Source organism: Pelodiscus sinensis, chromosome 32 (assembly GCF_052426305.1).
Source record: "Pelodiscus sinensis isolate ZL-2025 chromosome 32, ASM5242630v1, whole genome shotgun sequence".
In the NCBI taxonomy this organism is placed as follows: Eukaryota; Metazoa; Chordata; order Testudines; family Trionychidae; genus Pelodiscus; species Pelodiscus sinensis.
Window position 1 is genome coordinate 12,009,300 of NC_143083.1, and position 26,962 is coordinate 12,036,261.

The window sequence follows — 26,962 nt, forward strand, 5'->3', positions numbered from 1 at the left end:
TAACTGGACTTGGCCTTTTTGCTCCTGCTGTCTCTCCACCTCAGTTCTCCTCCCCAGGGCCCATCTCTTCCCACCTACCTCAACCCAGGATTAAAAGCTGTCTTGTGTGTTGAGACTGGAAGCTCTTGGGGGTAGGGAATGTCTGGTTTTTGCAATGCACAGCTTTCTTGGGGAGTCCTGAAGTCCTCTGACACAGCACATCCAACTGCTTGTCACCTATTTCAGCCCCTCAGGAAAGGAGATTTAAACATGTCAGTGCTCAAGGAAAAAGTACTCAAGTCTATTTGAGTGTCATTTATTATCCACATTATTCCAGAACAGAGGTGCCCTCTTAAAGTGCCTTTTGGGTTCCATGAGTGACTCAAACATTGTGCCCATCTCTACAGTGGGAAAACTGACACTTTCTGGCCTGCACCTGTCATGGGGCTTGCCCTAACAGGCGGTGAAGTGACAAGACCTGTAAGGCATCAGAAACACTAAGCAGGGGACGGTTACTGCCAGTTCTACCCACAGCAGGTAGGATCTCTGCACATCTGTTTCCATGCAGGACGGAAGACTGGTGTTAACAGCACAGTCAGCGTTTTGGCTTCTATTCACACTTCATTGATGAATCTCCTTCCGGCACCTAGAATGTCTGCAGTTCCAATAGACTGTCGCAGTTTAAAGAGATTTGCTATTGGAGGAAATATGCCAGCGAGGCAGTGACACTCGCTGCTGTCCGGAGTGCGGTGGTACGTTACATAGTTCTTCCCGCGGTATATCAGAGCTGCAGTACTGGAGAGCGGGGTTCTTTTTTGAAGCACGTTTTGATGGACAAACTTTTAAGCCATGGGCTGGGTCAGCTGAGTTTGAAACACCTTGTAATCTTCCGGAACGGTATCTGGAGAGGATGAAAGTGAAGCCGGTGTAGATTAGAAGCGGGATTTGCAACTGTGAGTAAACCGGTAACACCTGTCGGGTGTGCGGACTGGAATCGAACAAAACCTAAGTTATGGGAGTGGTCCAAAGAGCTGGGAATCCCAAGAAAAGCCAAGTATGATTCAAAGGGATTGGGTTTGCTAGTGGCATTCAAAAGTAATAGTGTTTTGTCTGAAACCCCAAATGTCGTAGCCAAAAGTAGGTGAAGTGGCTACTCTCTGCCTCCTGCAATGAAATTGAACTTGGCTTCCTATCTCAGAGTGCTGCGGGAGAAGTGCTGCCAGATTCCATCCCAGAGCTGGGTGTGTTTTAGTAATGCACCAGGCTTCCCCTTCTAGCCAACCTGTCTCATTAACATGGGATCCTGTAAATGCTGCTTCAGCTCAGTTATGCAAAGTAGAGATTCATTTCCCTGTACATCGCTGAAGTGCAGCTGTCCCTTGGGGGGGGGGGGGGGAGAAGAAGAGGGTCTGTCATTTGGGAGGTAGCTGCCACTAGTCAGACGCGACGGTCACAGTTAGATTTTGCCTTCCCAGCCCGCTGGCCGAGGTATTTTTAGGATAAAATATACATTGTGTTGCTTACTCTCTGCGTGGGTGACAAGGCTGTTGTGTTCCTGGCACGACTGGCAGCAACATTCCTGTGGATGGGAGCAGGAGGCTAGTCCCCCCCCTTCTCCGCCAGGCGTCAGCACAGGGAACAACTCACCATTGCAGCGGTACCGCAGATTGGACCAGATAATGTTCTCCTGGGAGAAGCAGAAGACTCCCAGACGACCCCCCCGCATGGTTGTATCAAGGACGACTCCGGAGTCTGCTACCATTTCAGGGCCTTCGTAGAAGCGAGCTCTGGAAGGAGATGTCCCTTAACATTCAATAGGGCTAGGCCTGTACTCTTAGTTCCTTTCCCAAAGGAGGAGGGTGTATTCCCCCTTCGGCCCCCTGAGCGTGCTGAGTAAGGGTTCAGCGTTTGACTTGGAGCAGAGGTTAGCAGTTGGGTCCTCATTTCTTAAAGGGTGCTTAGTGCAGGTTTGGGGTTGGCTCGCTCTCTCCTTGCAAAAGGAACAGAGCAAGCCCTGCTCCTTACCTGATGTATCCAACTTGAGGCCGGTGCTGGAGGAACCAACGATACGAGGTCTTGTCCTTCCAGCCAGAATTCCTGGGGTCTTTCCACAGCAGCTTGACCTGGTCGGTCGTGTCTCCCGTGTGCCAAAGGGAATTGCGGAGATATTCTCCTGGCCCTGTTCTAGATTTCACTGCCTGAGGGAAGAGAGAGGGCCGTAGTCATGTGGCAGGAACACTACAAGAAGCTAGGGCTACATTCATGGCATGGACAGACCACCTGGTCCACAAAGAGCAGCTCTGGCCAGAGCACAACAGAGGCTAGAGCATCCTCCCCCTTCCCCTGCATCACGTGCTTGATCTAAAGACAACTGATGCCCCCCATGCCCATGGTAAGAGACCAGAACCCTGCTCTTGTCCTGCTATTTGAACCATCTCTGGTGTTCTGAGGTGGACTTACCTTCAGCTGAATCCCAGGCTCTGCCACTGCTCGGAAGGGGTTTGCCTGCCAGTACGTCTGCTCCGTCTGCTTCCACATCACCACGTAGAAACTGGAGCTGTCCTGGTAGCCGAAGATAAAGCCGGCGTAGTCGTCGTCTGTGGCAGTGTTCACGTGAAAGGTGCCCTCGAAATCCACCCCGTTGAACGCAGTGTAACCTCAACCGGTAGGAAGGAGGAGAAATCACCACTCACGAGCCAACAGAAAACAGCCCCGTCCCCCCTACAGCCTCAGCCATCCCGTGGGGATCCAAACCTTCCCTGCCTGGGATTAATCCAGAGACCCATATAAACCCGCTCCTGTGCGCCTCCGGCATTAGGGCCAAGTAGATCAAAACCAGCCTCCTCCCCAAGGGTCTCGTTTGGATAACATGAAAGTTGGACTGAAACGACTCCCGTTTGGGGGCTTGCTAAGAAAAATCCCTGACATGACTGCAGCCAAATAACTTATGACAAATATAAGCAGGGGCGGCCTGAGACGAGCTGCCGGCAACTGGCGCCCCAGCGGAATGCGTGATCGGCGCCCCGCCTCCGAGACGAGCTGCCGGCAACTGGTGCCCCAGCGGAATGCGTGATCAACGCCCTGCCTCTGAGACGAGCTGCCGGCAACTGGCACCCCAGGCGGAATGCGAGATCGGCGCCCCGCCTCTGAGACGACCTGCTGGCAATGGCACCCCAGGCGGAATGCGCGATCAACGCCCCGCCTCCGAGACAAGCTGCTGGCAACTGGCACCCCAGGCGGAATGCGAGATCGGCGCCCCGCCTCCGAGATGAGCTGCCGGCACCTGGAGCCCCAGGCGGAATGTGCGATCGGCGCCCCCGCATCCAAAGCCCTCCACAGCAGTGCTTCGTCATTGGGCGCCCTGTTTAACACGGCGCCCTAGGCAACTGCCAAGTCTGCCTATATGCACAGGCCACCCCTGAATATAAGACAAGAATTTCTTTCCTCCAAAAGGAGGGAAGTTGAACAAACCACTACAACTATCTATCGCTAAAAGACGCTGATTATTGTGCTGGAAAGAGGAATTGCACCTATTCATAATGGCCTGCGAGGCCAGAGAGCAGAGTGTCTTACCCACAGCCAGGCCGGGATCACTGTTCATGGTCTGGACAATTTCCATGCCCTGCAAGATGCAAACGTCACCTCGTTACCCTCTGGAGTTGAAAACTATCGTCGAGTGGACTTGGCAAAGCAGTGCAAACATGCTTCCCTCTCCAGGGAGGAGAGAGCAAAATCCTCCTCAGAGTTCGTTCCCCTCATGTTTGGGAAACCTGGTGCTGATTCCAAATGTTCTGTTGTCCCCACTCAAGGGGGCAGGAGCGAGGCGAGAGTCAGGTACCCGCTGCCGAGAAATTCCGGCAGGTTGGTGAAGTGCCAGCCATAGAGCGCTCCAGCCGTGTCTCGCTAACCTGACCCATCTCGCCTGACCTTAATGGCTCTCTCTACTGACCACACAACTGGGCAATGGGTGAGAACCAGGCTCCAGCTTTGAAGGTCCTTCCCCTCCCACTCCACCAGCCCACAGGAAAACTTTGGGGTTTGCCACTCTAAGTGGGTCGATGAAGTCTCCCTGGTCCGGCACCTTTGGGACTTTTCATTTTAGAAAAGAGGAGACTGAGGGGGGATATGATAGAGGTCTATTTAATCATGAGTGGTGTGGAGAGGGCGAATAAAGAAAAGTTATTTATTAGTTCCCATAATAGAAGAACTAGAGGACACCAAATGAAGTTAATGGGTAGCAGGTTTAAAACTAATAAAAGAAAGTTCTTCTTCACACAGCATGTAGCCAACCTGTGGAACTCCTTGCCAGAGGAGGCTGTGAAGGCTAGGACTATAACAGAGTTTAAAGAGAAGCTAGATAATTTCATGGAGGTTAGGTCCATAAAAGGCTATTAGCCAGGGGATTGAAATGGTGTCCCTGGCCTCTGTTTGTCAGAGGCTGGAGAGAGATGGCGGGAGACAAATCGCTTGATCATTGTCTTCGGTCCACCCTCTCGGGGGCACCTGGTGCTGGCCGCTGTCAGCAGACAGGCTACTGGGCTAGATGGACCTTTGGTCTGACCCAGTACGGCCGTTCTTATGTACAGGTTGGACCTCCCTGGTCCGGCACCTTTGGGATTTTTCTGGACTAGGGGAGGTCATTTCTGGCCCCCCTGTTGATCTCTCCTCTGCCCTTCTGCCTCACCGGGCTTCCAGCTCCCCCTTCCTCCCAGCAGCACGGCTGCTTCTCAACTCCTGGCTTCCTGCATTGGACTCTTACTCTCCCCCTGCATTGGGCTGGGCTTCTGACTCTCTCTCTCACTCTCACTCTCTCTGATCCTGCCAGACCTCAGATGTTGCTGGACTAGAGAGTCCCAGTTTATGGACGTTCAGCCTATAGCTGCCTCACTCGCTGAGTGCTAGTGTCCCTTCGTGCTAAATTTGGAGCCACCTCCTACCTGATTGAGGACAATCCAGTTAGGGTCGATTTGTGCATCGCCCTCAGGATCCAACACGACTGTCTGGAAAGCCCTGAAGTCCGTGAGAGTCACCTCTGCGTTCTCTGGGCACACGTCGATTCTGTCAATCACCCGGTCCTGGTCAAAGTCATCTTCACAGACATCCCCCACTCCGTCGCCTGGGGATGGGAGTTACAAGGGGCACTAAGTCTCCTTTTTCCAACGGCACCATCTCAGCACTCGGTGCTACCCCCCGACAGCCATCTCCACCACCTTGTGATAACGGGGCCTACCAGCTGGGAGCTCGCCTGGGAAAGATTGTGTCAGTCACCTAGAACAAGCTGTGCTGAGAGGAAAAAGGGAGTCGGACCCGAATTAGTGCAGACACAAAAGCCTCCTGGTACAACTCAAGGACTCTGTTAAGATCGTGCCTGGTAAACAATAGGGATGTAAAAATCCCATTGAATAAACTTAATGTTTTATCAGTTAAGCTAATTAAACAGGGGTGGGCACATCTGGGGCTCACTGCAGATGGGCAACTCCCGCCAGGTTGGGGTGCCCCCATCCATGGCTGGCCCCGTAGGGCGGAAGCAGCCCTCTGCCTGTGGCAGGCAAGAGTCTATTCCAGCCCCCACCGGTTAACTGTAACCGGTAAGGCTCACCCTCATCGGTTAAGGGAGAGGCCAACCCGTTAACCATTAACATCCCTAGGCAGCAAGAGCAGGGGGAAATCGAAACAAAATCGGAATCCATGTGGGTGGGTCAGAAATGGGACCTTATTGGTGGGCAACATAATGGGCAGGCTGCCCCAGCCATCGCTCTGAGGTGGGGGTCCTTAAAAGACTGGTGGGCTGGGGATGAAAGCTACACCTACTGACCGACTGAAAGAAGGGGAAGGAGTCAGCTTCCCCTGCCACCCCCAATCTCTGGGGATTCTGGACCTTCACCCTCTGCAACTCCAGCCAACTCCTCTTTCCCGCCAAGACACTGTATTGCTTATTGTTGCTACCATCGGAGAGGTGGCAAACTGCCCGGCGAGGGGGCGGGTCCTCCGGAAAACTCTCGCCAGGGAACAAGGGACGACGTGAGCATAAGAGCCTGATTCAATATTTTCCTTTCAAATGTGTTCGCCCGTCTCCCTTCTGTGTCCTTAATAAACGGTTAAGGATTTGAACCGGTGTTTGCGCCGTGGAGCTAACCAGGCTGAGGTCTCTCGCGAGCAAACCCTGGACCCTGTTTAGCCCGGGGTAGTGACTGGGTTTGGCTCACTCCTTTGGCCCATGCATTCCATCTACATTTAATACAGACTCCATCCCAAGTGTCCATACCCAGCTGGCGTTCTCTGGAGACAGGACCACAGGAGCCCCCGTGTGGGGCTGGTTCCCCCTCCCAGTCGCAGATGGGGATGGGAGGAGAGTCTCACTCCCCTTGGGATTGCTCTAGCTTGAGGACGCTGTGCCCCTGAGCAATGCCCAGCTCCAGCCCTGCCTCTGAGAGGGGGAAGTCACGTCTCCTAAACGTTCTTTAAACCGGCTAGCACGTGCCAGGGGCAGGTCACGCAGAGCTAGTGTGATGCTTGTCCCCCTTACGGTCTGTATCCTCCTGGCTGGGGTTGGGGATGAGCCGGCAGTTGTCGGGTCTTTGATCAGGAACCCCGTCGTTGTCGTCGTCGTCGTCGCATTCGTCTCCAATCCCGTCGTGGTCCGTGTCCTGCTGGGAGCTGTTCGGCACCGAGGGGCAGTTATCCCGGGAGTCCTGGTGGCCATCCCCGTCTCTGGCAGAGAGAACGTCGGAAAAGCCTATCTCAGAATATCCGGCAAGACCACAACCGGGGCCCGTGAACTCTGCCCCGCACGCAACAGCAAGAAACCCCCAACAAGTGTGTGTTTGACAACACCACAACAGCCTAGAGCAGGGGTGGCTCTTCTCCCCCAAAAATGTGGCTCGAGAAGCTGCTCCTGCGCCCTGCCCCCTGGCTCCCCCCCACAATCCCCAGCTTCCCTGTGGTCACTGGGGCAGTGATTCAAAATGGCGCCAAAGATGGTGGCCATTGATGGGACTAATATGGCCAAAAAACCTAAGCCAAGCTTGTTTCTTAAAGGGGCAGCTTTTTTTTTTTTTTTTTTTTTTTTTTTTTGGTTCGTTCGATAATTCTGGTGGATTTTTTCGACTGCTGTTTCAGCTCTCTCTGTGAAATGGATTGGCCACCCCTGGCCTAGAGCCTGCCAGAGAGCAGGAAAGGTGGCAGCTGGTGGCTTCACCGGCCATAGAACCAAACGGGTGGCCTAAGCGATGGTGAGTTTTAAATTCCCTCTAGCTGGCCGTGTCTCCATAGCCGCTTCCAGACCCAGCGGTTACTGGTTCCCCAAATGCTCCTGCTCCTGGATTCTGTGTGGCCTAAGCCAGACTCGTTGCACCTAGTTCTCACCGGTCTTGGTTGGTGTCACATACATCCCCCACGAGGTCGTGGTCAGTGTCTTTCTGGTAAAACAGAACATTAACACTCAGCTTCCGCCTGCCACGGGGAAGACGATCGAAACCCACGAAAGAACTGAGACGCGGTGTGGGCCTGAAAGAATCTGCCTCCCAATTTGCCCTATTTAGAGGTGGTGCGCGCCCCACAGCGAAAGCAATGTCTCCTGCAGCGCTCATTGCGAAATGGCATTTTGCCACCACTCCTAGGATGCAAAGCAGCCTACTCGGGCCCATCACGTGCCAGCCGTTGAGAGCTCCCCGGGCTGCGTTGCTGTAGCAGAGACCGAGCTATTCGCAACAACCATCTTGTCACGCACGTTACCGGCCAGGCAGCCCAAGGCTGGGCAGCCGCCCTGCCTCCAGGCCCGCGGGGAAGAGACGGAAGGTTGACTTGCCTGGTCTGGGTTACTGAGGGTCGGGCAGCTGTCACAGGCGTCTCCCACGCCGTCCCCGTCGCTGTCTTTCTGATCGGGGTTGGGAATCCGTTTGCAGTTGTCCACGGTGTTTTTGATCTCTGTAAGCCACAAGCACGGGACCCTTCGAACCAGCACTGCCACAGGGCACGTGCAGCAACCGTGGCTAAGTTAGAACAGGAAGCTGGGGCTGCCTCTGTCGCCATTTCTCCTGCCTGCCACCTCTGTGTGTGTTTCGTTTATTTATAGGCCCTGGCGCTGCAGGCGATTTTTTGGGAATGAATTTGAAGATTAGTTTGAGCCTTGTAACGGGTCGGGGCAAAAGCACACACTGTAAACATGAGTGAGTTAACTCACCACTGGGTCACCTTTGGCCAGGTCTGCACTAGACCCAGAAGGTTGGGTGAAGGTGTGCAACTCCAGATATGTAAAAGACGTAGCTGGAGTCAGCTTATCTTAAACTGAGCTTGGCGCCACAGCAGAAGGCTGCGGGGAGCGAACGCTCTCATTGGCTTCCCTTACTGCTTGCGACTGTGAGGAGTAATGGTGCCGACTGGCGCTGCCCTCAGCATTCCATTTAGCAGGTCTTAACTAGACCTGTTAAATAGAGCACCAGAAGATGGATCTCTGGCGCAGCAAGTGGAGACGTGGCTTTTCTAACTAACCTGGGGGAAGGACCCCGAACATTTGGATCAAGTAAACAGCCGGAAGGGAGCCTCAGGCCAACAGAGAACATTGAATTGCTGAGTTTTTTGCACTAGAGGGGTGAAGACCGTTCAGAGACCCTTTGCGATTATCAAAATTGCTGTTCGCAGGTGTCTCCCAGCCTGGGGGAGAGGCTGCAGAAGCTGCGGTGAGTTTCCTGCAACTTCTGGGAGCCGGGGTGAATTCGGGAGCTGTGGGGAGCTCTTCATGGGGGGCGGGGAGCTGGGGCGCCCAGTATTCGTGAATTTCGCAATGCGCGGTGGTGTCAGGAACACATCCACCGTGAATGGCGAGGGCTTTCCGTACTCTCTTGAGTTTTGGCCGGCAATACCCGACGTTGTCCACAGAGGGCAGCTGTGCCTACCGAAGCAGACCCACAGCTGTTGGCTGCACTCACCAAACTGGGCTTTTGTCTACACTTGGTTTCTCCCCCTTTGCAGCTCTAAGGGTTGGAAATTCCAAGCAATGAACATTAATCCCACAGTTCCACCCATGATCCCCGCCCCCCCACTAGCACACAGGATACCACCACCCCACCCCCTGTGACCCAGGTGGGAGCTGAAGCTTTCCTGTGTCCTCCAAATATCCAGCTGGTATTGGGGGGTGGGGGACCAGGGAGGAAGGGGGGGGTAAACTGTGTAAGCACTATTAGAAAATCCGCAGGGACTATTCGCTCCTAGGCTGTGGCTCCGCGTGCTGGCACTTGGCGTTGGCTCTCCTCGTTGACAGCTGCTTCCACAACTGTCCAGGCTTCCTGCTACAAAGGAGCCCGCAGGCCACGTGAAGCACCCGGAAACGGAGCCAGCCAGCTTCCCGGCCTCGGAGCCAGGAGCCACCCTGGGTTGCAGGTCTAGAGGACCAACCGGCTGGGGCCCACCTTTACCCTGCACGGCCCCTGGGCTGTCCCGGGACCCTGCGGGGGGGGGGGAGTTTCTACAAGATGGTTCACGGCAATGGGGACGTTTGCAAACACCTGCCAGGGAGAGGATCCCGTGGAAATGTACTCCAGCATCTCGGCCGGGTTGTTATTCCTAGACCCAGCTGGCAGGCCTGGGATGGGAACTGTCCTCAAATCTCCGCTCCTCATGGAGCGACAGAGCTGCAAACAGCGCCGGGGTAACTGGCTGCAGAGGGTTTAGACCAGGGGTGGGAAATTGCAGGTCCGGGGGGCGGATGCGGCCCCCGGCTTGCCTGGATCCGGCCCCCGAGACTAAGCATTGGGGAGCCTGTGCTGGTACTCCAGCCTCCCTGCCCCACACCCGTGGGGCTGGAGCACACACAATCTATCAGCCTGGGCCCTCCTTGGCTCTGGTGAGCAAGGGGAATGTGGGGGGTGTCTTCCTCCTCAGTTGGGGGCTTCTCACTTGTGTGCAGCCCCCAAATGATTTTTTTTTTCTGTGGGTCAGCGGCCCCCGGCCCAAAAAAGGTGTCCCACCCCTGCTTTAAACCAAGGGGGCCAGTGTTTTCCCAAACGCCTCTCAAGCCGAATTTCTGTGCTAGCCTTGGCTTATTTACTGTGTGCTAGGTGTTAGACCTGTGAGACGGAGGCAGAGGTCTGAGATGGGACAGAACCAAATGTAATCAGCAACCTCTGAGAGGTAACGAACTAGCACGACGGTGGGGCAGGGGAGAAAAGGGCCAGCTGCTTGGGGAACAGCCTGTAAAGGAATTTCATCTCTCCCAGGCCCGAGGCGCTGGTGGCGTCTGGCGTGGGAGATGTGGGCTGGGGTAAATGCCCAGCATCTGTCGGTGACAGAGAGCCAGGCAAACCTTTTCCAGGACCTGCTGCTTCCTTAGCTCCCTGGGTGGGCCCTCACCAGCCTGGGGCAGGCAGTGCCCTCAACGGGCCTGAATCCACTGAGCTGAGGCCCAGCGGTTTCATTTCTCCAGGGAAGCAGCTGCAGCTCTGATCTGAGTTCTAGAGCCAGCGTGAAGACCCCGTGTGCAGCGTCAGTCAGAAAAGCAAAGAGACTTTTAGGAGTCATTAAAAAAGGGATCGAGAATAAGCCAGAATGTCTGATTGTCTCTCTCTAAAACCACAGTGCGCCCACAGCTTGAATCCTGCCCGCAGCTAGATTGGCACTGGAAAAGGTTCAGAGAAGGGCAACACAGATGATGAGGGGTTCGGAACGGATGCCCGATGAAGAGAGATTAAAAAGACTTGGACTTTTCATCTTAGAAAAGAGGAGACCAACGGGGGCTAGGGTAGAGGTCTTATACAATCATGACTGGTGTGGAAAAAGTGAATCAGGAAAAGTTATCGACTTATTCCCACAATATAAGAACTAGGGGTCACCAAATGAAATGAACAGGCAGTAGGCTTAAAACAAACAAAAGGAAGTTTTTCTTCACTCAGTGCAGTCAACCTGTGGAACTCCTTGCCAGAGGATGCGGTGAAGGCTAGAACGTTAACAGGGTTCCAAAAAGAGCTAGCTAGATTCATGGAGGTTAGGTCCATCAATGGCTATTTGCCAGGATGGGTAGGAATGGTGTCCCCAGCCTCTCTTTATCTGGAGGTGGGTGACGGGAGGGATCATGTGAGGATTACCTGCTGTGTTCCCTCCCTCTGGGGCCCCTGGCATTGGCCACTGGGCTGGATCTGACCCAGTCTGGCCATTCTTATGTGGCATCTGGAGCTGTAAAGGCTCTTGGCGTCTGTCCCTGGTGATGCTGAATTGGTACCCAAGGTCACTGGGATGGGAAGTGCGTTAGCCAATCAGAAATGAGCCCTTCCTGGGGAGCTGTCTCCATATCTGGTTTCTGCCCATCGCAACATCTGTGCTGGATACTCGGATGTTGAAGGGGACAGCTGGGCCAGCCTGAGGAAGGGCCCATCTCGCGTGGCTGTGGTACCGGTTCCCCCGCCAGCTCTTTGGGGTCCCGGCCCTGTCCCCCAGCTCTTACTGTCTCCGTCGATGTCATCGTCACAGACGTCCCCTTTCCCGTCGCCGTCGCTGTCCCGCTGGTCGTTGTTCTGCGTGCTCCGGCAGTTGTCACAGACGTCGCCGAAGTTGTCCTTGTCTGCGTTGCGCTGGTCCGTGTTGCGCACAAAGACGCAGTTGTCCTGCGGGGAAGAGGGATGCGGGGAGGGGAGGGAGCCACAATGAAGCTGCGCCCAGCCGTGGGGAAGGCACAGAAAGGGGTCCCAGGGATAATGTCCTCATTCAAGGCAGAGTCCCAATGCCCGGGAGTGGGGTGTTTAAAACTAATAAGTGAAAGTTCTTCACACAGTGCATAGTCAACCTGTGGAACTCCTTGCCAGAGGAGGCTGTGAAGGCTAGAACTAGAACAAGTTAAAGAGAAAACAGGACAATGTAGCACTTTGAAGACTAACAAGATGGTTTATTAGGTGATGAAACCATCTTGTTAGTCTTTAAAGTGCTACACCGTCCTGTTTTGTGTTTCAGCTACACCAGACTAACACGGCTCCATTTCTGTCAGTTTAAAGAGAGGCTAGATAAATTCATGGAGGTTAGGTCCATAAAAGGCTATTAGCCAGGGGGTAGGAACGGTTGATCGCTTGATCGTTGTCTTCGGTCCACCCCCTCCGGGGCACCTGGTGCTGGCCACTGTCGGCAGACAGGCTACTGGGCTAGATGGACCTTTGGTCTGACCCAGTACGGCCGTTCTTATGTTTTTATGTTTTCAGCTGGGACCAGCATTTGCCCAGGACCAGATGCGGAAAAGCTGGGAGCTGTTTGCCCGGGGCCGTCCCTTCCACTCCCTCAGAGAGGCTTGATTTCATCCAGTCATGAAGTTTCTCCCCCCTGGCTCCACCCCAGAAAGCCCCCTTTGATTGAGGTACTGTGGGGGCTGCCCAAATTGTGCCCACGAGAGGCGCAGCCCGATTTAGAGCCAGCCTCCTCCTCAGTATCCTGGTGCAGCAGCTACAGGTACCTAAAGCATGTGGGCGGAGACAGAGCACTGCATGCTGGGATTTGTAGTTTCCCTGCCCTCCTCATCCAGTAGCTGTAAGTAGGTTGCTCTGTGGGTACAGGCTGGCAGGGTTTGGGGGCGGGGCCAGACAGCAGAGAGTCCAAACCTCAGCATTTAATATCCCGTCCCCGTCAGCGTCGTCGTCGCAGGCGTCGCCGATGCCGTCCCTGTCCGCGTCCTCCTGGCCAGAGTTGGGGACGGTCACGCAGTTATCCTGCAAGAGCAGCAGCAGTGAGGTACCCTGGGGGGCACACCCCTTCCTCCCCGCACCCCAAGCCTGTCCTTGGAGGTAGGGGGCTCCCGAGCCAGCCAGAGGGGCTGCTGGGTGCGACAAGCCTGCATGGCAGAGGGGAGCCCGGTTGGACGGCTGTAGAAAGAGGTGGCAGCCTGTGCTAGGTGTTACGCCGGCCTCTTGCTGCGCATCGCCCTGGGGTCCCTGAAGGGCTGTTACCTTGCGGCATTTCCGGTCGGGGCAGCGCAGCTTCTCGTCCGGGAACCCGTCGATGTCGGTGTCCCTCCCGCAGACGTAGCCGTTCCCCGCCCACCCGACGATGCACTGCGAGACAGCGGACGGGGGAGTGAGGAGGCAGATCTGCTGCGTGCGCCCCTCCAGGGGGCAGGTCTGCCCACCACGGTCTGCGCTCGGTCTCAGAAGTCCTAGGGGGTGGGATGCCTCGTTCCACGGGTGAAGCATCCCTGGGAACAAGGCAGCTCTGCCATGATGTGGCGTTAGCTCCCAGTCTGAGCAGGGCTCAGAGGCGATGGCTGCAGAAACAGCAACTTCTCCCCCACTTCCCCCCCCCCCCCCCCAGGTGCAGGGAAGTTCTCCCGGCTGGGCTGAGAGAGGGGAAGGAACTGAGGCAGGCTTGAGCCTGTGCAATGTTGTTACTGCCCCGACTGGCCTGCCGCAGACACAGGGCCCCTGTGCGAAAGCAAACAGCTGGGAAAGTTCCCCGCCTCCTCCTCCCCCCCACCCCCCCGTCGAAGCAGAGGGCAGTTTGCTTCTCACCACGCACGAGATGGAGCCGTCACGTTCCACGATGCAGCGAGCTTTCTCGTGGCACGGGCTAAGGGCCCCGTTGGCACAGCGTCTCTCCGCCTGGCTCCTGCACCCGACGGTCTGGTCCCCCACAAAGCCGGGCTTGCAAGCCCCGCACTTGTAGGAGCCCTGCCGGAGGAGCAACAAGAAGTCACGCGGGTGCGGGGAAACCTTGGCCGGAATCCCCGTCCAGCTGATGGGGGCTGCTCCGTCCCCACCGAGGGGAGAAGCTGCCCGGGTCTAGCAGCACAGGGCTAGTTACCCGTGTGTTGATGCAGATGGAGTTTGGGACGCAGACCCTGCCGCTGTCCGTCTGGCACTCGTTGATGTCTGTACACACCTATCCGGGAAGGAGACAGCGGGAGGGTCACACTTGGGGAGAAAGCAGCCACCTCCCTTCCGGTGCCATTGGGGGCAGGGGCTGCAGGGGGGCAGGGGCACTTACCTGTTTGTTGGCTCTGGCGAAGGCTAGCCCAGTCCCTTGGGGGGCAGACCCCGTGTAGCCAGTGGGACAGGGTTCGCAATGGAAGCCAGGGAAAGTGTTAACGCAGTTGACTTTTGAGAAGCAGGGATTCGTGCTGCACTGTAGACGAGAAGCAAAGTTTCTTCTGATTTGCCGGTTGTGGCTCTAAACCAGCCCTTCTACCGTCGGCCCCCGGCTCGAAGGAAAGGCCCCCAAATGCAGGCCAGAGTGACCGGGGCGATTTGAATTTCTGTGCCATTGGAAAGTGCCGCATCTCATCCAAGTGGGAGGGGACACAGGCCAGGAAAGCAAATCAACGGGGCAGCTTCCTTCCCTGTCGTTTCTAAGGAGGCACCAGCTTCCCAGGCACGGGACTAGTGCCTGAGTACCATGGAGGAGAGGCTGAGGGATTGGGGCTTATTTAGTCTGCAGATGAGAAGAGAGAGGGGGGATTTGAGAGCAGCTTTCAACTCACGGACTGGGGGGTTCCCAAGAGGCTGGAGAGAGGCTGTTCTCAGTGGGGGCAGGTGGCAGAACAAGGAGTAACGGTCTCACGTTGCAGCGGGGGAGGTCTAGGAAAAACGATTCCCCTAGGAGGGTGGGGAAGCGCTGGGCTGGGTTCCCGAGGGAGGGGGTGGAATCTCCATCCCTAGAGGTGTTTAAGTCCCGGCTTGACAAAGCCCTGGCTGGGTTGATTTAGTTGCGTTGGCCCTGCTGTGGCCGGGGGGGCTGGACTCGATGACTCCTGGGGTCTCTTCCAGCCCTATGAGTCCATGATTCTACTAACGTCCACTTTTATTTGTGCTTGGCACTCTCGGCAAGTCCAAAGTACTGCAGAATTTGCCATGCTGGCTTGGAGGGGCTCAGAGTTCATTCCTAGCGCTGCGATGTCATTGTCCCTCTCCGAGGGAGAGCATTAGCGTTCAACTGCCAATCCAGCCCCGAAGATGATACTTTCCTCAAGGACAAATTGCTCAAATCTTTTCCCACCACCATTTTAATTGACATTCTCAGGCCTTCTACCCCCTGCGTCGTTACCCCAGGAAACCTGTTGACATCCAGCAAACCTCAGCACCGGCACCAAATTCTCTCCGTACAAAGGAAATAAAACCTGCCGTTTAGAAGTGACCACCCAGCGAATCGGGGGGAATGATGATTGATCTAATAGAAGCTGATCTGCAGCTGGAGAGGCGGGTTGGAAACAGGCAAACGGAGTTGCTTGTGCGGATTTCCCTAGGTGTGGGGCACCCGGTGCAAGGCAGTGTATCTCCAGGAAGAGGCAAGGGGCCAGAAGAGGGAACCTTAGGATCAGCTCGTCTGCTCTGCACGTCGCGGGCCAGCGGGTCTCACCCAATCATGTTTGCAACACGCCCAGGCTTCCTGTTTGACCCATTGCCTCACTTTTAGGAGGAGACATCTGCCCTTTAAAGCAGCAATGGGCAACCGAGGCTAGTGAGGGGGCCGCAGAAATGGCCCCTCCCTCTCAGGGGGGCTGCAAGACTGTTGTAACCAAGATGGTCTCCCGGAATAGGGTCGTTTTGATCCCTGCGCTTGCAGGCCCAGAATCTCCCATGGCCGGCCCCGCTTCCCCCAACCTCCTCCCGGCCGGCCCCGCTTCCCCCAACCTCCTCCCGGCCGGCCCCGCTTCCCCCAACCTCCTCCCGGCCGGCCCCTCCCTCCACCTGAGATCAAGTGTGTCCGGTATTTTTTTTAAATCATCTGGTAACCGTAGTGGGGGCGCACACGTAGCCTTCTCCGCTCTGCCCCCACACTGCCTCACCGGCCACACCCAGATCCCTGAGCAGCCACGGGCTGCCCACCACCGCTGGAAAGACGCCTCGCATGGCGCGGGAAGCAGGAAGTTTTGGAGCCTTAGGCATGAGTTTCACGCTGGGTAAGTTGCAGGGGCATCGCCTTGTTGCCTGAGGCAGGGGAGTTTAACCGTGTGACCTCCGTTCACGAGAACAAGGCTCCAGCGAGAAACCCTCCCTCTGCTCCAGCGAGGAGCTAGCCACGGGGCTTCGTGACCTCTCGTGACTCCTTGCCCGTGGTCTCTAACCTCGTTAATATCCGAGCAGTGGGTTCCGTTGCCTGTGAAGCCCGGGGGACAGGCTCCGCAGTGGACGCCGGAGCTTGTCGCCATGCAGGTCACTCCCGGGAAACAAGGGTTTGGTGAACAGCTGGGAAGTGGTGTTACGCTGGTCGGCGCCACCCAGGGCTTTATGCCTGGGGAACAGAAAATCGGTTAGGAACAGAGCTGCAGCCAGGCCCTATCCTAGGTTACGCGTACACGGTGTCTTCTAGAGCTGGCTCGCCTAGCGGTTGACAAATGGTGAATGACTTCACGCTACCCTGAGCCGTAAAACAATCAGGTTCCTACTTTGCAGCTGGGTAAACTGAGGCACAAGGACTAGACTTGTTCTCAGACGCCGTGCCCGAGTGGGAAATGCAACCTGGCTCCCCATCTCGTACATGAATCTCCTCCCTATCCTTCTCCAAAGGCTGCTCACTTAGTAGTCGCAACCATCACCCACACCCCCGGGCTACCGGACGCTCTAGAACCAGTCCAGGAAGGGAGTTGTTCCTAAGACTCCCGGCTGGGCTTCTACTCCCGGGCTACTCAACTTTGGAAGCCCCGGGGGCCACAACGATATTCCCAGCACGTGCCGAGGGCCGCAACTTAAGCGTGGTTGCATAGATATGCAAATAGATGCAAATAGCTTTTCACACTGACAAGCACGAATACAAAGATTAAGCCATGGCACCAGACCCAAATGTGGCCGAAGTGAGCCAGTCGGCACCTCTCAGGCTCTGCCCACACGGCTAAGCAGCCTGCACTTCCCACAATGCCCCGGCGCTCCCGGCACCTCCTCCCTGGGGGCTAGAAACGCCGATACCCTGCACCCGTCTGTTCCAGCCAGCCCGTCCGCTTGCGTCTTTGAAAGCTCATCCCGCCTGGGAGATGCCTCGCCGTTGTGGAGCGTGTTCCTAGTGGAGCCATGTTCAAAGGATACTGTGTGTTAAGCCCTGTGGAAACCCAAACCACCACAGGCCGCGTGCGGTCCATGGGCCGCGTGTTGAATAACCCTGCTCTACACATTCATCTATTTCAGAAGCGCCACGGGAGGACTGTTACCCATTCTGCCTTGAAGGTAAGGCCTAAGCCGCAGCGAGGCAGTAACGTACTTTCTTTCAAGGCACTGGCAGCTCGAAGGATGGCCCGAGGCGTGCCAAGCAATCCATCTTTCTCCCGTCTCTTTGTAAACCAGAATAAGAAGCGGGAACGACAGAGATCAAGCGAGAGGAAGAAAGTTCAAGACAGTTTTACGAGCAACTTATTAAAGCAACTGCAGCGGATGAATGCAATTCTGTCCTGCCGGTCCCAGAGGCCCTGGCTAATCTTTTTTCCTGCTGAAATGTGGAAACAGTCACTGCTCTGTTTTTGTCAGATGCCTGAGCAAATACCGGAGCCCGTCTCCGAACGGGGCTCGCCTAAAACCAAAAGCGCTGGGAAGTAAATCTCAGTTCCGAGAGTCCGTGAGTGAGGAGTAGATGGCAATCGAGGTGCATAATGCCGGGATTGTTTCTCTGTTTGGCTTGGGCAGCGGGGGCTTGGAAGGAACCGCTCGGAGCAACGTTCCATGTTGTTCACAACTCCAGAGCCGCCAACTCTCACTGCCGCCCGGTGCTGGATTCTAACGTGGCCGAGGGGGGGGTTATGAAGTGACGTGTGTCTGTGTGCACCGGGCTGTGCAGCGTGGCACGTCGCAGGGCGGGTGGGAAATGGCGCGGAGAACCAGGGACGCGTGCAAAGCGCTGGCGGGCTTGGACAGGTGTGAGCGAAGGCTGTTTCTGCCGCAGCGGGAGATCAAGAGGACTTCTCAGATGCCGGGCTCGCCCCTGCGGGGGTTGAACGGAAGGTCTGATTTTTCAGACGGTTGCAAAAGGCCTGGCGGACGCTCTGAGCGCAGGCTAAGAGCGGCGGTTTGGCTCAGACATGTCCCGAAGCAACTTACGCTCTTCTAAAATGCAATCAGCCGCGCAGCATTTTACACTGGGGTAATGAGAGTGGTGCCAAGGCCAGGTCTGTGTCTGTCCCTTGTACGTGACAGGGCCCCCGCACTGCCTCCTTGCTCTGCCTATGATTGCTAATGGGTGACTCTAACCTGAGCCCTGGGAGCCAGGTTCTAAGCCCAGTGCTGACAGAGTCCCTGGAGGCAAGTTGCTCTTCTGCTGACTTTACCCAGCTGTGAAACGAACATAAGAGCGGCCAGACTGGGTCAGACCAAAGGCCCATCCAGCCCAGTGTCCTGTCTGCCGACAGCGGCCAGTGCCAGGGGCCCCAGAGGGAGTGAACCAAACTGGTAGTGATCAAGCGAGCTCTTTCCTGCCATCCATCTCCACCCTCTGACAAACAGAGGCTGGGGACCCCATTCCTTACCCATCCTGGCTAATAGCCATTAATGGACTTAACCGCCATGAATTTATCTAGTTCTCTTTTAAACCTTGTTATAGTCTTAGCCTTCACAACCTCCTCAGGCAAGGAGTTCCACAGGTTGTCTATGCGCTGTGTGAATTTCCTTTGGTTTTAAACCTGCTGCCTGTTAATTTCATTCGGAGGCCCCTAGTTCTTATATGAGAACAAGTCAATAACTTTTCCTTATTCACTTTCTCCACACCGCTCATGATTTGATAGACCTCTATCCTATCCCTCCTTAGTCTCCTCTTATCCAAGCTGAAAAGTCCCAGTCTCTTTAATCTCTCCTCATATGGGACCCGTTCCAAACCCCTCATCAATTTAGTTGCCCTTCTCTGAACCTTTTATAATACCAGGATATCTTTTTTGAGATGACTCAGACATGTTTCGAAACGGGGTCCTGAGGGTTAGTGAACCGATCGAGCGCTTTGAAGCGGGGCAGTATCCCGTCGGAGGAGCTGATGGTGCTACTAGTGAATGGGAAGAAGTCACAAGGGGATAGTCTGTCGTTCTTCGCGACACACGTCGGAGACATTAAACAGCAACTCACCGCAGGCATCACACTCCATGACTGTGTTTTTCAGGAATACGATCTCCTTAATCTGGAAAGGAAACAGATGCCGCTAGTGAGCCTGCCGGCAGGTTCCCCCTTCCATGCCGGCCTGGCGTGCGGAGGATTTTCAGCACAAGGAGGGAATCGCACGCCTTTGGTGTTGCACGTTTGTTCACAAGAGGCCTGTTGTGCACCAAAACCTGAGTGGTGGGACGTTGTGTAGACTGAGGCTAAGGCTACAGTGCTTTACCGTGCGGGAACTTTCTGGCTCGGGGTGTGTGAAAAAACACCCTCCCCAGAGTGTAGCAAGTTACGGTGCTGTAAAGCACCCATGTAAACCAGCCTACACTGCTGAGAGCCGGGTTTCCAGCACTGTTAGCTACTCCCCTCCTGGAGGCGGTTTACATGGGAGAGCAGCCACGCCAGCGCTTTGAGCTAAGTGTCGACAAAACCGGAGCCCGCTTTACGTCCCTCCCCTCACCGGGCAGGCCAGCCTGGCTACCTAGCTGAGCTTCCAACGTGCTGGGGCAGCTGTCAGCACAAGGGAAACATCCCCTACCTCTGAGCTGGAGGGGCTGTGTCGTCCCCCCCCCCCCCCCCCCCGCCAGAGTGAAAAGGAAAGTCAGAGCCAGTAGAGGATCAATTAGTGTTGACTCCTGGTTTCAGCCAGGTGGGAAATAGAGGGAGATCAGAAGGCCTGTGGGTGTCTCACCAGCTCAGAGACCAGTGCTCGGTCCTGACCTCCCCTTCCAAAAGACCCTGGGGTCAGGGAGCCCCCCAAGTACCTCTTTGCAACCTGCCTGGCTTTCTGTGAACGCCACGCAGCTGGTGAACTGGCCACTGGCCTGCACCTTTAATCTAAGGGAGGGAGAATCAACAGGGTTGTTAAAATTCCCTCCCAGGCTACATCTACACTGGCATGATCTTGTGCAAAAACTCTTTAGCGCAAGAGTTCTTGTGTTAAAGTAGTTGTGCAAGAGAGCGTCTGCACTGGCATGTGCTTTTGTGCAATTGCGTCCTTGCCTGCGTAGACACACTTGCGCAAGAAAGCTCCGATGGCCATTTGAACCACAGGGCTTTCTTGCGCAAGAAATTCATGTTGCCTGTCCACACTGGCCTCTTGTGCTAGAACAGTTGTGCAAGAGGGCTTATTCCTGAGCGGGAGCATCATAGTTCTTGTGCAAGAAGCCCTGATTTCACACATTAGAACGTCAGTGTTCTTGCACAAGAACTCGCGGCCAGTGTAGACACAGCCACTGAGTCCTGCTTCCAACACCTGATCGTCTGCCGTGTTGGGGGTGGCGACAGGCTGTCCCTTCAGAGGAGTAAAGGGTATCAGCTTGGCACAGACCCGACTGTGAGCGTCGGCTTCGGGGTGTCTGTAGAACTGAGCCTACCAGCTCTCTCCGTGACCCCGGCTCTCCTAAAGCTACAACCCAGCCACAGCTCCTGGGAACAGCCCCGAGAAAGTGAAGAGCAAGGGTTAACTCCCCCTTACCCCCCTTATTCCGGCCCTGCGCCTTCGCTCTCCACGAGATGCACAAGTCTTTCTCTAGACATCATTTAAGGATGAGCCTGGCCGAGAGGGGAACAGTCAAAGCAGGGCGGGAGGAGAACAGATCCAAACAGCCAAGGGGCGACGGCTGGAAGGGAATGTTGGAAAAGCACCGCCCCAGGCTACCAGGAGCCAGGTCTACCCTGGTTCCAAGCAGACGCTGGATATTTATGCAACAGCCTGAAATGTGAGAGTCACTCCGTGCTACAGATGGTTTTGCAGATTAGAGGCTGCCCACTTGGTGCTGGCACAGGGACCTGGCTGCCTTTCCAGGGAGCTGGCCGGCCGCGGCAGCTGCCTTCCACAAACAGAGCGGGGCGAGGGAGAAAGGACCCTTTCTACGGCGTTAAAAGGGAGCTGACCGAAGTGCCGCCGGCGCGGTAAAACGGGCCGCGATCTAAACTCGCCTCAAGCGCCAGACGCCCTCGGATGCCGGGGGAGCCTGCGAGGGGTAGAATTAAAGCAACAGGAGGAAATGGAGCCAGTCAGTATGAGGCTTGTTTAGATCCCACAGGACTTCTGGTTCCTGGACCCTTCTGGGTGGCCAAATGGGCTGCTATCTTCCCGCCTGGCCTCTGCCTGTTGACCTCAGAAACCGACAAAACCGAGGAAAAAATGACTCTCTGGCTGGCCCTGCCCCATGTGACTCCTGTGCGTCCGTCTGGCTAGTCACGTACCAAATCAGCCTTCATGTATGTCAGTTGTGAGTAGCTGAAGGCCCAAGCAGCAGCGTTTGCATGGAAATTTGAATCCACATTAGCCCAGAATTCAGGGATGCTCAGAACAAGCGGGGGAGAGGGCAGGTTAGATACACTGGAGGGCAGGGAGAGGGTCCAGAGTGACCCAGACAGATTAGAGGACTGGGCCAAAAGAAATCTGATGAGGTTCAACAAGGACAAATGCGGAGTCCTGCCCTTGGGATGGAAGAATCCCAAGTATTGTTACAGGCTGGGGACCGACTGGCTAAGCAGCAGTTCAGCAGAAAGGGACCCGGGGATTCCAGTGGATGAGAAGCTGCATATGAGTCAACAGGGCGCCCTTGTAGCCAAGAAGGCGAAAGGCATATTGGGGGGGTATTAGGGGGGGCATTTCCAGCAGATCTAGGGAAGGGATTATTCCCCTTTATTGGTGAGGCCACATCTGGAGTACTGCGCCTAATTCAGGGGCCCCCGCTCCAGAAAAGATGTGGACGCATTGGAGAGGGTCCAGCGGAGGGCAACCAAAATGATTAGGGGGCTGGAGCACACGACCTACAAGGAGAGGCTGAGGGATTTGGGTTTGTTTAGTTTGTAAAAGAGAAGAGTGAGGGGGGATTTGAGAGCAGCCTTCAACTTCCTGAAGGGAGGTTCCAAAGAGGATGGAGAGAGGCTGTTCTCAGTGGTGACAGATGGCAGAACAAGGAGCAATGGTCTCAAGTTGCAGTGTGGTAGGTCTAGGTTGGACATTAGGAAAAACTCTTTCCCTAGGAGGGCAAGAAGCGCTGGGATGGGTTCCCTAGGGAGATGATGGAATCTCCGTCCCTAGAGGTGTTTAATTCTCGGCTTGACAAAGCCCTGGCCGGGTTGATTTAGTTGGGATTGGTCCTGCTTAGAGCAGGGGGCTGGACTTGACCTTCTGAGGTCTCTTCCAGCTCTATGATTCTATCACCTGAGGCTCTTCCCACGGGATGAGCGTGTCCATTTTAATCCCCCTATTCAACAGGCCTGCGTGCAAGGCAGCGGCCTCGTGGGTCCCTCTGGCAGCGGGCGAGAGGCAACCAGGCCGTGTTCTCACGTACCTGCTGCTTCAGCAAATCGGTGACTTCCTTCAGCGCCAGGTTGGTTTCTCTCATCTCCGCAAGCATCTGGCGCTCCACATCCCTGCCTAGAGAAAACAGGAGCGTCAGGGGCGGAGCCTGCCAAACGGTCTGCTCGCCTCGGTGTTGTACTGCCCGGTTCCGCCTCTCCAGATCGTCACGACCTCTAGCAGCGGCTCCCCTCCCCAGCGTGTGGCGAGGAGGCAGCTGTTGGGAGGAACGAGGAGTTGCATGCTCCAGGAGGAAGGTGACAGGACTCCAGCGGCCCTGAGTCAGACTAGAGCGCCAGAGCTTCCTCGCCAATCCCCCCTCAAGAGGGAGGCGTTGGTAATGTGGCAGGGAGGCAGGCTGGCGTGGTAAGTTGGTGCTGGTTGCATCCAGGAGGGGGCTGCTGCTGACAGGGCAGTAGGACAGAAGTCAGTGTATAGCGCAGGATGAGGGGCAGCCCCAGACCTCAGCCGGCCCGAAGGCCGTGAATGGGCACCGACCGAGCTGGGTGTCTAGACTGCGTCCCTCTGTCGGCAGAGGGATGCAGATTAGGCAGGTCGACATTGCAAAGGAGGCAGGGATTTAAATATCCCGGGCCTCATTTGCATAAAAATGGCCACCACGTTTTGCCGACTCGGCGCTTTGTCGGCAAACGGCGGCAGTCTAGAGGGGGATCTGGCGAGAAAGAAAGCCTTTTTATGACAGATCCTGTAAACCACCTCACAGGAGGTATAAAGGATCTGTCGAAAAAGGCTTTCTTTCTCGCCAGATCCCCCTCGAGATTGCCATGACATTCAAGGCCTTCGTTTTAACCCCCCGTAAGGACTGCCAGATGCGCCCCCCCCCAGCTTGCCTGGATCCAGCCCTCGAGGCTCAGGACTCTCACCCCAACATTGGGGAACCCCCTCGGCCGCTCCCTCACAGAATCTACAACCCTGGGCCTGCCTAGACACTGGTGTCTTTCTGCTTCTCAGTCGGAGGCCATATCAGTGACCCAGATACGGTTCCCTCACTCCTGCCCTATAGCATGCTTAGGTCTAGGAACTAACCTCCAAACACGAAGTCAAATACCAAATGAAGCCCCCTGATCCCCCTTTATCCAGAGCGTGTAGTCAGACGTTTTTCAACCTCACAAACATTTTCCTTTACAAAGATAGCTACCCCAATTATCACCCCTATGTCATTACCTCAGAGAAACTAACCTTCCCCCTTCACCCCCACTCTGTTCTAAAATTTGATTTGTCAATTTCACATGCGTTCATTTTTTTGATTGTATCACGTTGGTACATATGGTTGTGCTGATTTTCTTCCACATATTGATCTGAGGAAGTGGGTCTGGCCCAGGAAAGCTCATCCCCTAATAAACCATCTTGTTAGTCTTTAAAGTGCTACGTAGTCTTGTCTTTTGTTTCAGCTACACCAGACTAACACGGCTACATCTCTATCACTATTTTCCATGCGAGTTCTAGCTGCTGGGTAAGGTCAGATCCTCCGATTGTATCCAAAAGGGTTTGTCTGTCCCTAAGAGCAGGATGCTGTTTTTAAGTGAACACACAAGATTGCCTGGGGCAATCACATCTGGGCAGCTAGGTCTCTGTGTGGGTCTTTAATTATTTTACTCTCACTCTAAGCAATCCCAGCTAATCCCTGTGTGTGGCAGGCCCTACTCTTCCCCTCCCTCATGCTTTCCATCAACACATTGTGCCCTGTGGAACTTGGTCTTTTAGGTCTCAGGTTGCTGGATGTGGGAGTCAGGGATTCATCAGGCGCTGAGCAAAACCCCCGACATACTGCCAGGGAACAAGGAGGATCCGGGTGCCACCTGAATCACTAACAATTTTATTCTGGCACAAACCTTCGTGAGTTGCAACTCCTTTCGTCGGAGGCAGGAAGTGACAAAAACGAGGCACTGCTCTGAAAACAAGGGGTTGACTTCCTAGCCTAGGGGGCTAGTTTTCCTCTGAGCTGTGTGTGAATTCAGGGCGCACAGAAATCCCAGGTAGCGGCCAGAGCACACCCTACAGCCAAAAGGGCTTTAATTTCATCATTTGCAAAACAAAGACGCTTTGCCAAGGGCACGTTCTGTTTGCAAAATAACAAAAAATGGGGGCCTTTCTGCTGCCGTAGGAAGAGGCTAATTTGTCAAAACATCGATAAACAGAGGGGAAAAACAGCCTAGAACTCGAATGTTTAAACCTGTTGGCTCAAGATTTTGTATGACACTCCAACGGGTAAAAATCGACCAGGTATCACCAGGTGTTCTTTACCTGGCAGCTGCTTTCTCGCTTCCCGCAGTGTTTGCAGAGAAGGGCCGCGCACATAGAAGTGATTAAAACCCACTTACCTCCTGTACTCGTCATCTGACTTGATGCAAAGGGACACCAGAGGCTTAGGAGGAAAACGAAGGCTCGAGCCGAAACCATGCTTGGATCCAAGAGCAGGGAGGGTGTCTGGGCTTCTCTTGCAAAGAACTTGTTAACCTGCAGCTTTGCCTCTGCTCCCCATTAGCGTCTGTGGCTTGCTCTTTCTGAAGTTGCATTCCTTCCTCTGAAGTTCTTATTCTCTGATGCTGGACGAGGGGTGGACGTCATTTCTGGCTCCCAGTCCACAGGGAAGGGTTACAAAAGTAAACAATATGAAAAAGTCATCAGAAGAGCAACGTACAGTGTTTTATTTTAAAAAAAACCCACATCAGCTTGCACCACAAAAAGGTCAGAAAATTCCAGAGGTAAATGGATTCCCTTTTGGTTCAATGACTTTTTTGTTTCGGGGGGTGGAATTTATCACCCTGGCTCCAGTGGCATTTTCCTCCTTCCGTCGCTCATAAGAGCCCATCAGCTGACGGTGAACGTGGGCTTAACGAGAGTTTCATCCAGGGCTCTGGGACTTCCAGAAGACAGTGCTGCCACTGGGGCTGAGCAGCAGAAATATCCCATCCTCTGACAGCCAAGAGGACAAAACTGTCCCTTGCTTCTCCCGTTCAGTCACTTTCCATGGGGCTAGAATAGAGAACATGTGGGACCCCCACTAGCAAATCTAGGACACCCCTCCCCTCATTTCCTCCCATCCCATCGGACACACGAGCCTAATACTAAGGAAGCAATCAGCGGAGGCTGGGAACTTTTAATTCACCCAGCGTGGAACCTTCTGCGTCTAAGCGAGGTAGAGAATTTAGCAGAACGCACCTGGTCAGGGCTGGTCCCCACTTTGGCACTCGGCATGCAGAGGTGGGGTCCCACCATGACTTTAAGTGCCTTTGCCTCTAAGTCAGGGCTACTCAACTTTGGAAACCCCGGAAGCCACAGTGCTGCTCACAGGACGTGCCGAGGGCTACAACTTAAATGTGGTTGCATATATGTGCAAATATATATGCAAATATATGCAAATGAATTATTTCACGCAATGCCCAGGCGCTCCCGGCACCTCCTTCCCGGGGGCTAGAAATGCCGACACCCTGTATCTGTCTGTTCCAGCCAGCCCGTCCGCTTGTGTCTTTCAGTGCTCACCCCATCTGGGAGACACTTTGCCATTGTGGAGCGTGTTCCCAGTGGAGGCCGTGTTCAAAGGATCCCACCCGTGGGGGGCGTGTTGAGTAGTCCTGCTCTAGGCTCCGCTTCTAAAAACTCCCAGGGTGGGTCTAGACTACAGGATTTTTTCGAAAAAAAAGTGGCCTTTTTTCGAAAAAACTTCCCCTGCCTCTAGACTGCCGCCGCGTTCTGTCGACAGTAAATCGAAAGAATGCGGCAGGTTTATCGGCCACGGTAAACCTCATTTCACAAGGAAGAAATGCCTGTTTTTCAAAAGTGCTCTTTTGAAAAAAGGTGTTCTTGAACGCAAACAGGGCTTTTTCAGAAGAGAGCATCCAGACTGCCTGGGTGCTCACTTTCGAAAAAGCGTCTCGCTGTTTCGAAAGAAGTGGTTGCAGTCTAGACGCTGTCTTTCGAAAGAGGCTTGTGGTCTTAGATGTAGTCCTAGACTCTCAGATGCCCAGGCTCTGAGAACAACGAAAACAAAAGCTGCCACCATCAAGTGATTTACCCTGAAAAAAATTTTTTTTTTGGGGGGGGGGGGGGAAAGAACACTTGACCAAGCTCTTTTGCCCCAAAAAAGCTTGAAAAAAAAGAAAAGAGAAAAACAAGTTGCTGTCTCTGGTAGTTAAGCACCTAGTCACAGGCAGGCAAACACACACACACAGACCCAGGGCCGCATTATGACTTTCATGGGCTCTAGGCACTTTTGCCTTCGTGACTCCTTCCTCCATAAAAAAAAATATTAAAAATTATTTTTGATATAACTTTAAATACTTCAACATTTTATTTTTTTCTGTTGTAGGCAAAATGTAATAGATTGTCGTGGGCCCTAAAAGTTTCATTTTTCTCTGATGTGAGGAAAAAAATTAAAACATTTTCTTCCACCCTAAAAGTTCATTTTCTTTGCTTCTGATTTTAAAAGAAATTCAAACATTTTTGTGGGCCCCTAAAAGTATCGTGGGCCCTAGGCACTGTGCCTAATGGATAAGTCGGCCCTGCACAGACCTGCGTTACTTTCCAGGACACAACAGTCAAATCGTCACCTTACGACAGTGATGTCGACTAACAAAACGAACGAGATACATGCTATAAAGTGTACTGGGTTGCTAGATGTTAC

The 26,962-nt window shown here is 54.5% G+C and overlaps 1 protein-coding gene across 2 annotated transcripts; it reads right to left on the minus strand.

Moving 5' to 3' along the window:
• COMP (cartilage oligomeric matrix protein) lies at positions 1–24,977 on the minus strand. Of its 2 annotated transcripts, XM_075902883.2 has the most exons (19): positions 24,660–24,977; positions 22,310–22,395; positions 18,975–19,026; positions 16,007–16,173; positions 13,930–14,067; positions 13,747–13,824; positions 13,455–13,613; positions 12,897–13,001; positions 12,552–12,659; positions 11,414–11,573; positions 7,787–7,905; positions 7,345–7,397; positions 6,506–6,690; positions 4,917–5,095; positions 3,553–3,601; positions 2,440–2,636; positions 2,005–2,177; positions 1,627–1,766; positions 1–880 (listed from the first exon to the last, which is right to left on the minus strand). In XM_075902883.2, exons 1-19 carry the CDS (start codon positions 24,736–24,738, stop codon positions 822–824), a joined length of 2,286 nt encoding a protein of 761 aa, XP_075758998.2. In that variant the 5' UTR covers positions 24,739–24,977; the 3' UTR covers positions 1–821. The 2 variants fall into 2 exon arrangements, with proteins under 2 accessions (XP_075758998.2, XP_089631134.1); XM_089775008.1 differs by lacking the exons at positions 18,975–19,026; positions 22,310–22,395; positions 24,660–24,977 and adding an exon at positions 17,134–18,413 and having other exon boundaries at positions 2–880.
• Positions 24,978–26,962: the final 1,985 nt, after the last annotated feature.